Below are 13,835 nucleotides of genomic sequence, written 5' to 3'. Positions count from 1 at the left end.
GTGTGTCATACACATTGGCTTTTGTCAGTAGGTTTTTTGGGTAAAACAATGCATATTTAATTATACACATACACAACTTCAACTTAGTTTACTGACAATGACATTGTCCTTTTTCTTTTTACTTTTTTTTTTTTTTTTTTAATTGTGTAGACTGTTTCCATAGTGCCCTTTTTTTTCAAGTTGAATAATATTCTTTGACACAAATATATTGCATACATGTTACTTATTATATCAGCCAAGATGATGTAAAATAATTAAAAAAAAACTTGATAGAAATCTGATTAAATTGCTTTAAATATGAATGGGTAAGCAAACATGTCAAAGCCTTATGAAAAAACAATTCTACACAGGTTAAAATAATGCATATATGTCTGTTATGTTTAAAAAGTATAAACAGATACTTGACTAAATGAGATATTTCACAAGACCTCATAGTTAAAAAGAAAAACAAATGACAATGTAGAATGTTCAAAGAACTGAATGTGAATTACAGTAGTCCCTTGCTATAACGCGGTTCACCCATCGCGGCCTCGCTGTTTCGCGGATTTTTTTTGATGCAATTTTGAATGTTTATTTTTTTTTGTAGTACAGCACATTGTGTTCTGCGCTCCTGATTGGCTGGAGACCATTGTGAACCAATCTCGTGCTGTGTCTATATTACAGCTTGTCAAATTTACATAAATTTTCGATCACTAGCAGTGTGACTCTGAAGTGCTGTACTGTATGTTTGTAAGTTTTCTCCCCAACAAACACAACAATGTCGACAAAACGTTTTGCACCGTCAAAGGAAACCACAGGTGCCTTTGGTTTCATTCTATAATACTGGACTTTGAGAGTGTTTAAACAAGAAAAGCGTTAAAATGTTCATGCCTGTCTGAGAAAAGTGTATAAAGCGTGTAGTGAAGGGTTTTACAGCCTTAAAACATCTGTAATAATTGTAAAAAATAAAGTTGGCTACTTCGCGGATTTCACCTATTGCGGGTTATTTTTAGAATGCAACTCCCGCGATAAATGAGGGACCACTGCACACTAAACCACTCTTAAACATATTTCACTTGTGTCATCAGGTAGGGCTTGGCTCACATCTTCCCCAAAGTAGAAACCTGGGACTGAAATTGTCTCCCAGGCATAAGAAGGAGTGATGTCCCCATTGTTATCCTTATCCCAATTATTTCCTTGTGTCTCATGATGCTCAATAGCTTGAAGAAAGGGCTTACAGATTGCATTTGCTTTTCGTGTTGCTATTTTTTTTAAGTTGTCATTCAAACAGTTACTGACTTCCTCTGCCAGAAGTTCTTCAAATATTACACTGTAGTAAGGCCTCAGGATTAAACTCTTACTACAACATGAGTGGTAGGTCAAGTTGTCGTCAGACGACTGATGACAACATAACCTGCAAGACAGTCTTCTAATTTCAAAGGTGCTCCAGACAAATAGAAAAATACAGATGAGACCCACGCCGTACTCCTGGAAAAGACAAAGGAGTTCAGATTTTCAAGCAATTTATATACTTCATATGCATTCTGGTTGTCATAAAAATGTGTAGTCCAAATCCAAATGCAGGACAGAAACAGGTAGAACTAACTGAAAACAAACTAAATACACAAATAAAACAAGAATTAAGTAACAATAACTGAAACAGGGGATAAAGAGACATGAATAAACTTAACAGAGGAGGAAGGCACAGTAGGATAAGATGGAGGGGATCACTGAGGTAGCTAAATAAAAGCAATAAATACAAGCAGTAACTAAAATCAATAGGAACTGAAGTCTTAGAATAATAAGGGATACCCCAATAATAAAACTTAACCATAAGCATCTCCAAAAGTTGATTCTGTTCATCTGGACATTTGTGGGAGAAACATTTCGTCACTCATCCAAGTGACTTCTTCAGTCTCAGCTGACTGCAGGTTTCCCCAATCTTATAAACAGTACATTTGTATAATGACTGAAATCAGCCCACTGAAGGAACAATGAGCTTGGAGGTCAGTTCCTTAATCTTAATTATGCAAATTCTCATGACCATTGATCTACAACCACTGACCAAAACCCACTGATCAATGGCCATGAGTACCATTCACAGAGAGGTAGGGAATGGCCTGACGAGGTAGCTCTTCTGTGTTGTGCCATCCACTTTGCCAGAGGTTGTTTGGTTTCCCCGATGTATAAATCCTGGCAATCCTCCTGGCACTTAACAACGTACACTATGTTACTCTGTTTGTGTCGGGGGACTCGATCCTTGGGGTGGACCATTTTTTGGCGCAGCATGTTTTGGGGTTTAAAAGCCACAGAGACCTGGTGTTTAGAAAAAATGCGTCTCAACTGCTCCGATACTCCTGACACATATGGGATCACTACAGGTTTTCGCTTGTGCAGCGCTTGTCCTTCTCTCCTGGACCGCCATCTTACAATGCTGTGATTGCAGCCATTCCCCAACTCTCTGTGAATGGTACTCATGGCCATTGATCAGTGGTCTTTGATCAGTGGGTTTTGGTCAGTGGTTGTTGATCAATGGTCATGAGAATTTGCATAATTAAGATTAAGGAACTGATAGGGATGGGTATCGAAAACCGGTTCTTGTTGAGAACCGGTTCCCACTGTTTCAATTCCTTGGAATTGTTTGCCATTTTTGCAAACGATTCCCTTATCGATTCCAGTTTCCCCGAATGACGTCACCACGCTGCGGAGCGTCATTTACCTGGCAGGAAACATGGCGGCTCAAACGCTCAGAAGTTTGGTTATACTTTTCGAGAACGGATGACAACAGGGCAACTTGCAATACTTGCAAAGTAGATATTTCATTTAAGGGAGGAAACACTACGAATATGCAAAAGCATTTGCTCACAAAACACACGATGACCTTAAATGAATGTCGTGTTTTTAATTCCGCTCCGGACTCGTGAATCTCAACCCAGCAGCAGCGGTAACGTTTGCACGTCTTCTCCCGTTAATGCGGCAGGTAAATAATCAACTAACAGTGCATATTATGTTAGCGCAATCTGCCTTATTACAAAACCTGCCATTACTGTGCATTTAGGTGACCATGATGAGAGAGACAGACAGAGTCTGGCTGGCTCAGATGCTGGCAGTTCTCGCTGCAGTCTACTGGTAGCGTCTCCTTTCAGGCCAGGATAGACGAATGTCACCGAGCAGTGACTAAGTTTGTGGTAAAAGGCTTGCACCCATTTGCCACAGCAGATGCCCCGATTTTCGGTAAGTGAATGTGTTTAATTGTAGGCAAGGACATTACTGGATATTCTTGTGTAATTGCTACAGAATAATTTATGTTATACTTTGTTATTGCTACAGAGGAATATTTATTTTATTATTTTACATTTACAAATTTTTTTCCTGGGGACCCTGTGACACCCCATTGAAGAGCCGTAGGCTGTGGATCTCTTAAGATCTCACTGCTGGGTTTGTAAGGCCATGTTACTCCTAAATTTCTATCTTGTTCAAAGAGAAGATATAAAACAAAGTTCTAAGCTATTCGACCTTAGTGTTCTCCTTTTTTAAAAAGAATCGATAAGAGAATCGATAAAGGATCGAATTGTTAAACAGAATCGAAAATGGAATCGGAATCGTGAAAATCTTATCAATACCCATCCCTAGGAACTGACCTCCCAGCCCATTGTTCCTGCAGTGGGCTGGTTTCAGTCATTATGCAAATGTACTGTTTATAAGATTGGGGAAACCTGCAGTCAGCTGAGACTGAAGAAGTTGCTTGGATGAGTGACGAAACGTTTCTCCCACAAAACGCTACGTCCAGATGAACAGAATCAACTTTTGGAGATTTACTTACCTGGATGATTGAGCATGCATCAAGACGTTAACCATAAGCAAAACCGTGAAGAAACTGAACAGAGAGTACTTGGACATTATTGACACTAGAAGTAATCAGTGGGACATGTAACCATAACTATAATACCGCCATCATCAAGACAGGCAAAGACATTTCTATCAAAAACCTTTAGTTGCTACTAAAATGCTAATTCTTAAACTTATTCACTGTATCTATCCAGCGGCAAAGCACTTTGAAAACAAAACAAAACAAGAAAGCACATTAAACAAACCTAAACTTGCCATGTCTACAATATTTAGCTAACCATGATATAGCTTAAAACAAACAAACATAAAAGTGCAATTTGCATCACTGACTTCCTCCCTTTTGACTTCAAACACAATTTTATTTTCCAAATTAAACCTATTTTTAGTAGTTGTTTGTTGTTACTTACAAGTGATTGAGTCATATAGTCTCCTATAATCCGTTGCTCCTCATAGGACAGATTTTGTTTGCATGGAATTCCAGTCTGGTTCTTGTTGAAGTTTGTCTTTAGGCAAACATACCAGTCTCCATCAAACAGAACAGCGGCTATCCATACAGCAGCCAAACCGATCCATTTAAAGAAAAGCTTTAAGATATAGCTGCAGAAACAGCTAGCACATCTCGAGAAAGAGTTACACCTGTAAAAAATCTTTCTTTGGTGAAAAGGTTCAACAATGATGACAATAAAGGCAAGGATCAAAGGAGGCAGAGCCATGTACAGTACACCATTTGGATGCAGGCCCGGTTCACACGAACATAAAAAATGCATGTTAAAAATGTACTGCAGGATGTAGAAAATGACTATGAGCACTAAAGTACCCACAGTATTTCTAATTACTTGAATATGTTTGTAAGTAAAATCAAGAAATGCCATGTTGGATGAAATTAGTATCAGATGTCTTGAAGCTTGGATTATCTGCCCCCTACTCTAAGATTTTAGCATGCTTCCTCCTCCAATGGCTAATTGAAAAGGAATAATAATTTGAAAGCACACAGCATATACCAGAATATAGCCTTTAAATACATTACGTGCCCAGGGTTTACCACAATGATGCTGTTTTAAGCACTTTCAGAATGATGGCAATCTTGGTTTTCACTTCTCAAATAAACTTGTCAGAGTTTTCCAGACAAATTCTATTGTCCACACAAATGAACAATATCTACTTAACGAATTTAGAGGGAAATTTAAGGAAATACATATCAAAGTTAATCACACAAAGCAGAGATATAGTGTTATATACAACTTATTAAAGATGTATAAACACATGGAGACTGAAAAGAAGTGAAAAAGAAACACTCAAAGCATTATGGGAAGTAGCCTAGGTCTAAGGGTAACTAAGAGAGGAACACAATCCAACCCAAACAATAAGCTTTATAAAAGAAGTAAAATTTTAAGCCTAATCTTTAAAGTAGAGAGGATGTCTATCTCCCAAATCCAAACTTGAGCTGGATCCACAGAAGAGGGGCCTGAAAGCTGAAGGCTTTCCCATTCTTCTTTTAAATTTCCTAGTAACCACAACTCGGGCAGTATTTGAGTAAAGTGCTGTATTCAGGTGATATTGTACTATGAGGCCTTTAAGACAACCTGGGGCCTGATTATTCAAGACCTTGTATGTGAGGAGCCTTGTATGTGAATTTAAAATTAAATTCAGGAATCAACAGGGAGCCAATGATGAGGAGCCGGTATGGGAGAAATATGCCTTCTCTTTCTAGTCCCGGTAACTGCTCTTGCTGCAGGATTTTGGATCAACTGAAGGCTTTTTAAGGAACTTTTATGCAACCTGATAAGGAAAATCTTCATTTTCCAACATGACAATGATCCCAAGCACACTACCAGTAAATAGCAGTAAAGACACTGGCTTCTCCAGAAGAGTTTTAAATATCCTTTCAGAATCATGTAGGACTAGTCCCGAAGACATCTTCAAGAAATTTCAATAAGGACACATCACTTACAAGAACTGAACATAATTTATTGAGATAAAGAAATTAATGTATTTGGTGATTATACTAAAATGACCCATCATGGCAGAATGGAATCCCAGCAGTGATAGGATTTAGGACAGAACGTCAACAATTTGGACGTTGTATAGATATCTAGACTTGGTCATGGACCGACACCCCAATATAGACACGATCTGCATGTCTATCCAACGCCCAGTGTTTAGTGGGTACAGACGTTACTTACTCGACTTAGCTTCATTACAAGAAAGCATCCAATAAGAGAGTTAAAGCTGTGTTGAAGAATAAAGGTTGTAATAACAACTTTTAGTTTTTGAGCCTGTTAAAATTATATAAACTCTGTTTTTGCCTTATATGTTGTTGTTCTATTTATGTTTGCACATTTCAGTACATTAAAGCACCCATTTTCCTAGCAAAATGATATTGAGTTTCTTGTATAACATGCACCTTTCTGACATTAGTCTTTAACATGGATTTCTCAATAAAGTAGGAATATTCTTCCAGTTATCTACTATAAAATAAACATAAGGAAAAACAAGATATATATTTTTTTATTGCTGAACAGTTGAAAAAGTCTAAATTTCACAATCATAATGCTCACATGTAACATGAACTCAAATAAAAACTGAAAAAATCCTTGTTTCGTCATATCATCATGTGATATGCGATTGATGTGGTTAGGTTTTATGTACACATTTGAGGTTGACAGAATTTTTTAGTGGTCAAGAGGACTTGGTCGCTTCTTCACTTTTCTCACGCAATCACAGAAGTGTTTGCAACATTTCTTTGGATACCCTGAGCTACTGCTAAACTATTACTGTAGTCCAATATAAGGGGCTGTTTTTTGAAATGCCCGAAAGCCACTAGTGAATATTAGTTGTTTTTTTTGTTTGTTTTTCTTTTGTCTTTGGCTTTTTTTTTTTTTTTTTTTTTTTAAGTCTACAATGTTTGATCTTTTGCATTGAGAAACAAGTATCACATATGTACTCTTTGGCAGATCAAATTTAGCCCACCTTAAGTAAATTGTATTTAATGTAGCGCAATGTAAACCAGCAACAGCCTGTACTGTGTGCTAATAAAATAAAACCCAAACATATTCTATGTCATAACTACGGTAAATATTTTTTTTCAAACTGAATCCATTTGCTTTGAAAAAGCTCAACTATGAAGAAATGAAGAACACCTTAAAGTTTATATTTACTTATGTTGTTGTATTGTATTTCCTAAGTGCTTTGAGAGAGGCTAGATAGACACAACAGCAGACAGTTCTGTGCAGGTTGCTGACAGACAGCAGCAGAAATATATTACTTGGATAAAAAGTGAATAAAGAATAAATAATAGTCTTTTTTTGGTCTCAAGAGATTTCATCAGGAGCCATGGCCACTCTCGGACAAATCATCTTTTACAGGTGCAACCATGAGGTTTGAATATTTGTTGTTGTTATTCAACTTTGAAAATGTTTAGGTGTCTCCAGTGGTAACCGAGTATGTTTGCTAATTTATGTACAATCTGCATTGTGCTGCACACAAGTAGAGAAAGAAGAATCATACTTTGATTATTAGTTCACAGCTGTTTACTGTGACTGATTAAGATTTCACATTATAATAAAAAAACTGTTATTGAAGATTAAACTTATGCTTCATGACTATTTTGATATGGGATCCCTAACAAAATAAAAGTTGCTGACAGTCTGTCAAAGAGATATTTCTCATTTAAATATCTGTTAGGAGAAAATATTTACATTTTTGAACCACAATGGAAAGGTTTTAAAATTGTAGTTGTGTTTTTTTTTGTACAGCATGCTCATCATCATTGTCTTCTTCTCCCTGGCCTTCTCCAGTAAGACCCACAGATATTCTTGTCACTAGTGATGGCTCTGTGAGGCCTGAAGGGAGACATGGGCGTGTTCACCACATGCTGTGTTTGTCTCAAGTAAAATAAGGTAATCCATGTGGATGACGACACAGCATGTGTTTATGTATGCTTGACTGGTGCAGTTTTAGAATGGTATAGAGTCTTATTCATAAACATGTTTTTTATGGCACATTAATTTCCAAAGTAGAGACCACAAAGTGATTAGAAAAATATTTACTGAGGTTATAAATCAAGTGTGAAGTAAAATTCTTTTTATTCTTTTCCAGACACCTACATTGGTTGCCCTCTGCTGGTTATTAGAAAAAAGACAGGTATAGAACATTTCCACCTTGGCTTAATTTTTCACGCTTATATGATGTAACCATCTTTTATATACAGTCTGTTTGTATGTTTGGAATTTAACCACTTCATTTTTTTTATAACTCAGACCCTGAACTGTCATAGCTTTGCCTGAACTGATGCTTTTCTACTCAGAGTGAAGATTTGACCCTATCTCTTGAAATCACAGTCTCTCTCTGCCTCTCTCTCTCTCTCTCTCCCTCTCTCTCTCTCTCTCTCTCTGGATATGTGAATGAGAAAAATGTGAACTTGTCCTTAAAATCGTCCTGTTAAAAGTTTTATAACTGCCAAAAACAAACACTTTGCACTAAATATAATTTAAATATGTTATTAAGTTGTCAACAAATGGGACAACAGTGCTCTAACTCTAATGTGCTAGTCTATAATATGTGTATAAAATGTTCACATCCCACAGAGCCCCAGTCCAATGTGATAAGCAGCAGTACAAAGTAGAGATGGACCGATCTGATATTACGTATCGGTACGATACAGGGGCGGAGCGTGGGGGTGGCTTACTGGGCTTAAGCCCGGGTTGTTTTGTCAGAAGCCCGGGGTCTTTTGGAGTGTAATTTTTTTTTCATAGTTAGATGCCTGGCTGACAACTGTATAAAACAAAAAGTACACACAATATTCGAAGCACATAGTGCACACTGTGGGAATTTACGACTGTGCGTGAATCCCCCCCTGATATTGGTATGATCCGAGCCAGAGGCGGAGCCCAAAAGGGTAGTATGCATGTGGGATTTTTTTTTTTTTTTTTGGGGGGCGCGCGGGGGGGGGGGGGGGGGGGGGGGTAGAAATGACTGAAAGATTAATTGGCTCTGTTTTGAGTTTTGTTCAAAAAAGAATGACTTCATATAGGGAAAAATATATATCACATGTGCAGGACACCTTAAACTAGTTTTTTAATTAAGCAGCAAGGCAGAACAAGGTCAGGGCTGTATCAAGACACGAGGACTAAACCTCAATTCAACCAGACCCAGAACTGATCCAGAATTAAAACAGGACAACAGTTCAAAATCAGGACTACTTGGGATTTAACCAAGACAGAACCAGAATCAGAACTAGATGATAGTAGCACTAAAAATCATCATAGACCTGCACTACACTTATTTTTTAATTCTACCAAAGTACACTATTTAGATTGAGAAAAGTTTATATAATTATTTAGCCTTGCTGTGCAAACAAGCCTGCATAACTTAATATAGAATTTGAAAAATGACAAACCTAAAAAGAAACACTAGGTACGAGATACATGAGTACCTATGATACGGTGATACTTTTGGTAAACGACCATTTGACTAACATGTCCGTCTCACCTGCTCTTGTTCCATCTCTGTTCTGTCCTCATTCTCCTCTCTCTCCCTCTTTGTGCTGACAATCATCAAATATACAGTTGAAACCAGATATTTACACACTCTTCAGATCAAAACAAACACTTTAATTGTAACATCAAATCAGACTGTTTATTTTTTTTTAGATTGATAAATATAAAAAACATATTTGTTAACTTTAAGAGTAAAGAGAGAAACTATCTGTATTTCTTAATTGCAAATGGCACCAAATTGTATTCAAACTTGAGCCACACTTATGGAGCTTCACAATTCTTTTCCTGGTGTTTTGGTTGATATCTCTTGATTTTCCCATTTCAAAGAAACAGGCTCTGTGTTTTGCCTTATATGCATCCACAGCTGTGCCACCAATTTACTCACATGGACTCTACTAACCTATCAGAAGCTTCTTCAGCTCAGAATGGAAACGCCTGGAGTTTCTTATTAATTAACAATAAACTTAGTGTATATGTACTCCTAAATTTGATGAAAGTGATAAAAATAGACAGATCTCTCTCTTTATTCTGACATTTAACTAATTCAAAATATATTTCAATATTTATCTAAAACAAAAGTTTACTCTAAATTGATGTACAGTAAAAATGTTTTATGTTTTCTCCCTAAAGTGTATGTAAATATCTGGTTACAAATGTGAATATCCTGCTGTGTACTGAAATCCCTCGTTTTGCATAGAAATATACTGAACAACTTACAAAGCATAATATATAAAATAACATTTACCTGAGTTTTTTCTTTGAAAGAACCCTCTAATGTCCATTCTTATATTTCAGTACATAACTGAAACCAATTTAGTCGGGGAGGGTAAGAACTGAAAATATGAAATAAACACACGTAAGCTAAGACTCTCTAAAAAAAATAGCATTTGTTCGGCTTTTCATTTCGCCATTTGTTGATTCACTTGAAGAGCAAGTAACGTAATATTGGTCAAGTGATCAATTTGATATCAATCTTTCGTGATGCACCGTCATATTTACATTATTTGTACGGTACGAATGATTTGCTTTGGTACCTGGTCAAACTTAAGCTCTCCTTAGTATGGCTGGCTCCATTTCTCCAACGCGCACTCACAGGCAGCAGCTGCCCTGCCCTCTTACTCAGTCGCTTAGTGCCTGAGCTCGGATCATACCAATATCAGGGGGGATTCACGCACAGTCGTAAATTCCCACAGTGTGCACTATGTGCTTCGAATATTGTGTGTACTTTTTGTTTTATACAGTTGTCAGCCAGGCATCTAACTATGAAAAAATTACACTCCAAAAGACCCCGGGCTTCTGACAAAACAACCCGGGCTTAAGCCCAGTAAGCCACCCCCACACTCCGCCCCTGAGTCAAACGCAGATCCACTGAGCTCTCAACACAGACCGCATCGTCAGAAGAAAAGTTGATAAAATAAATTAAAAATTTTGTATTGTTCGATACATATGCGTACCGAAAGCACTGTATCGAACGGTTCAATATCGATACGAGTATCGTTGCACCCCTAATATTTAAATATATATATATATATATAAATATATTTATATACAGTGATGTAATGAAGTTATAGATAATTACATAAATAAATTAACACAACTGTGTTCTCATAGATGAGCGAACTAAACGAGCACTGAAGGCTTGGCATAAACCGCCCATGTGAACACAGAATACAGAATATAAAAATTATTAAAAACTGATTAAAGCTAAATGTGAACAAAACTCACAGTGAAGACCAAGGCCAATGAGCCCAACCAACAGGAAAACACTCAGCAGCCCCAACGTAAGGATAACAGCTTTGTGAAACTTCCTGTCAGAGCTCTTCGGACCTGATAAGAAAAAAATGTCAGAGATGTCTTTCACATAATGCAACATAATCTGTCATGGTGGGCTGTGTGGCAGGCTGGCAGGCAGGCAGGCAGGCAGGAAAAAGGACCCAAAATGCAGGATTCTCAGAGACGGGACTTAAACTCAAACCACAACTTTTATTAATAGAAAATAATACTTCATAAATTTAACTCACCAACAAACAAAACCAAAACTCTGAACATAGGTGCTAAGAACTGAATGAGAACAACGAAACTGAGCAGGAGGCAAACACACAGCATGTAGAGGGTACGACGCAACAGAGCAAAAGCAAACACAGGGCTTGTATACACAGGGGAGTAATCAGGGAATGGGAAACAGGAGGGAGACAGCTGGGAGAAATTAGGGCTAACGAGACAGGGGCAGGTAAAACTGAATACACTGACATAGGACTGGGACTATCAAAATAAAACAGGAAATGAGACACAAATCACAAAAACGCAAACTTGACACCAAGAGATAGACAGAAAGAATATAACACATAAAAGAGAGAAGACAGTGACAGAGGCCAGAACAACAAATAACGTTAAGAGAACAAAACCAAGAATAACCCTTAATACAAAATCAAACCAGCACAACTCAAATAAATAAATGGTAAATGGCCTGTATTTGTATAGCGCTTTACTAATCCCTAAGGACCCCAAAGCGTTTTACACATCCAGTCACCCACCCATTCACACACACATTCACACACTGGTGATGACAAGCTACACTGTAGCCAACATAATCTAGAAAATTCTAGAAAAACACCAAAATATAAGAAACCGAAAAAGCTTGGTCAAAATGACCCCGAACCGTGACATAATCGCTGTCTCTCTTCCACAGCATGCCTTCTGTCCTGTCGTCCTTCTCTCACCCCAACCGGTCACAGCACATGGCCGCCCCTCCCTGAGCCTGGTTCTGCCGGAGGTTTCTTCCTGTTAAAAGGGAGTTTTTCCTTCCCACTGTTGCCAAAATGCTTGCTCATATATATTTATACTTCTCTCTCTATATATATCTATTTATACTTCTCTCTCTATATATATCTATTTATACTTCTCGCTCTCTCTATATATCTATTTATACTTCTCGCTCTCTCTCTATATCTATTTATACTTCTCGCTCTCTCTCTCTATATATATCTATTTATACTTCTCGCTCTCTCTCTATATCTATTTATACTTCTCTCTCTCTATATATATATATATATATATTTATACTTCTCTCTCTATATATATCTATTTATACTTCTCTCTATATATATATATCTATTTATACTTCTATTCAATTCAATTCAATTCAATTCAATTTTATTTATATAGCGCCAAATCACAACAAAAGTCGCCTCAAGGCGCTTCATAGATACAGAGAGAAACCCAACAATCATATGACCCCCTATGAGCAAGCACTTTGGCGACAGTGGGAAGGAAAAACTCCCTTTTAACAGGAAGAAACCTCCGGCAGAACCAGGCTCAGGGAGGGGCGGCCATCTGCTGCGACCGGTTGGGGTGAGAGAAGGAAGACAGGATAAAAGACATGCTGTGGAAGAGAGACAGAGGTTAATAACAGATATGATTCAATGCAGAGAGGTCTATTAATACATAGTGAGTGAGAAAGGTGACTGGAAAGGAAAAACTCAATGCATCATGGGAATCCCCCGGCAGCCTACGTCTATTGCAGCATAACTAAGGGAGGATTCAGGGTCACCTGGTCCAGCCCTAACTATATGCTTTAGCAAAAAGGAAAGTTTTAAGCCTAATCTTAAAAGTAGAGATAGTTTCTGTCTCCCGAATCCAAACTGGAAGCTGGTTCCACAGAAGAGGGGCCTGAAAACTGAAGGCTCTGCCTCCCATTCTACTTTTAAATACTCTAGGAACAACAAGTAGGCCTGCAGAGTGAGAGCGAAGTGCTCTAATAGGGTGATATGGTACTACAAGGTCATTAAGATAAGATGGGGCCTGATTATTTAAGACCTTGTATGTGAGGAGCAGGATTTTGAATTCAATTCTGGACTTAACAGGAAGCCAGTGAAGGGAAGCCAAAACAGGAGAAATCTGCTCTCTCCTTCTAGTCCCTGTCAGTACTCTTGCTGCAGCATTTTGGATTAGCTGAAGGCTTTTCAGTGAGTTTTTTGGACATCCTGATAATAATGAATTACAGTAGTCCAGCCTGGAAGTAATAAATGCATGAACTAGTTTTTCAGCGTCACTCTGAGACAGGATATTTCTAATTTTAGAGATGTTGCGCAAATGGAAGAAAGCAGTCTTATATATTTGTTTAATATGTGCGTTGAAGGACATGTCCTGGTCAAAAATGACTCCAAGGTTCCTCACAGCGTTACTGGAGGCCAAGGTAATGCCATCCAGAGTATGAATCTGGTTAGATACCATATTTCTAAGATTTTCAGGGCCGAGTACAATAACCTCAGTTTTATCTGAATTAAGAAGCAGAAAGTTAGCGGCCATCCAGGTCTTTATGTCTTTAAGACATTCCTGCAGTTTAACTAATTGGTGTGTGTTATCTGGCTTCATGGACAGATAGAGCTGGGTGTCATCTGCATAGCAGTGAAAATGTATGCTATGTCTTCTAATGATGCTGCCTAAGGGAAGCATGTATAATGTAAACAGAATTGGTCCTAGCACTGAACCCTGTGGAACTCCATAATT

At 37.8% G+C, this 13,835-nt stretch overlaps 1 protein-coding gene across 1 annotated transcript; it reads right to left on the bottom strand.

Annotated features, from left to right (window-relative positions):
* Positions 1-710: 710 nt before the first annotated feature.
* On the bottom strand, positions 711-4,700 carry LOC146371130 (uncharacterized). The gene is made up of 2 exons (XM_084955052.1): positions 4,236-4,700; positions 711-1,467 (listed from the first exon to the last, which is right to left on the bottom strand). The coding sequence occupies exons 1-2, from the start codon at positions 4,698-4,700 to the stop codon at positions 1,030-1,032; spliced, it is 903 nt and encodes a 300-aa protein (XP_084811178.1). The 3' UTR covers positions 711-1,029.
* Between the last annotated feature and the right edge of the window lie 9,135 nt (positions 4,701-13,835).

This window comes from Perissodus microlepis, chromosome 16 (genome assembly GCF_051167445.1).
Source record: "Perissodus microlepis isolate ML-2025 ecotype Zambia chromosome 16, ASM5116744v1, whole genome shotgun sequence".
In the NCBI taxonomy this organism is placed as follows: Eukaryota; Metazoa; Chordata; class Actinopteri; order Cichliformes; family Cichlidae; genus Perissodus; species Perissodus microlepis.
Note: the sequence above shows the minus strand (reverse complement) of the source record. Positions and strands in the feature narration are given on the sequence as shown.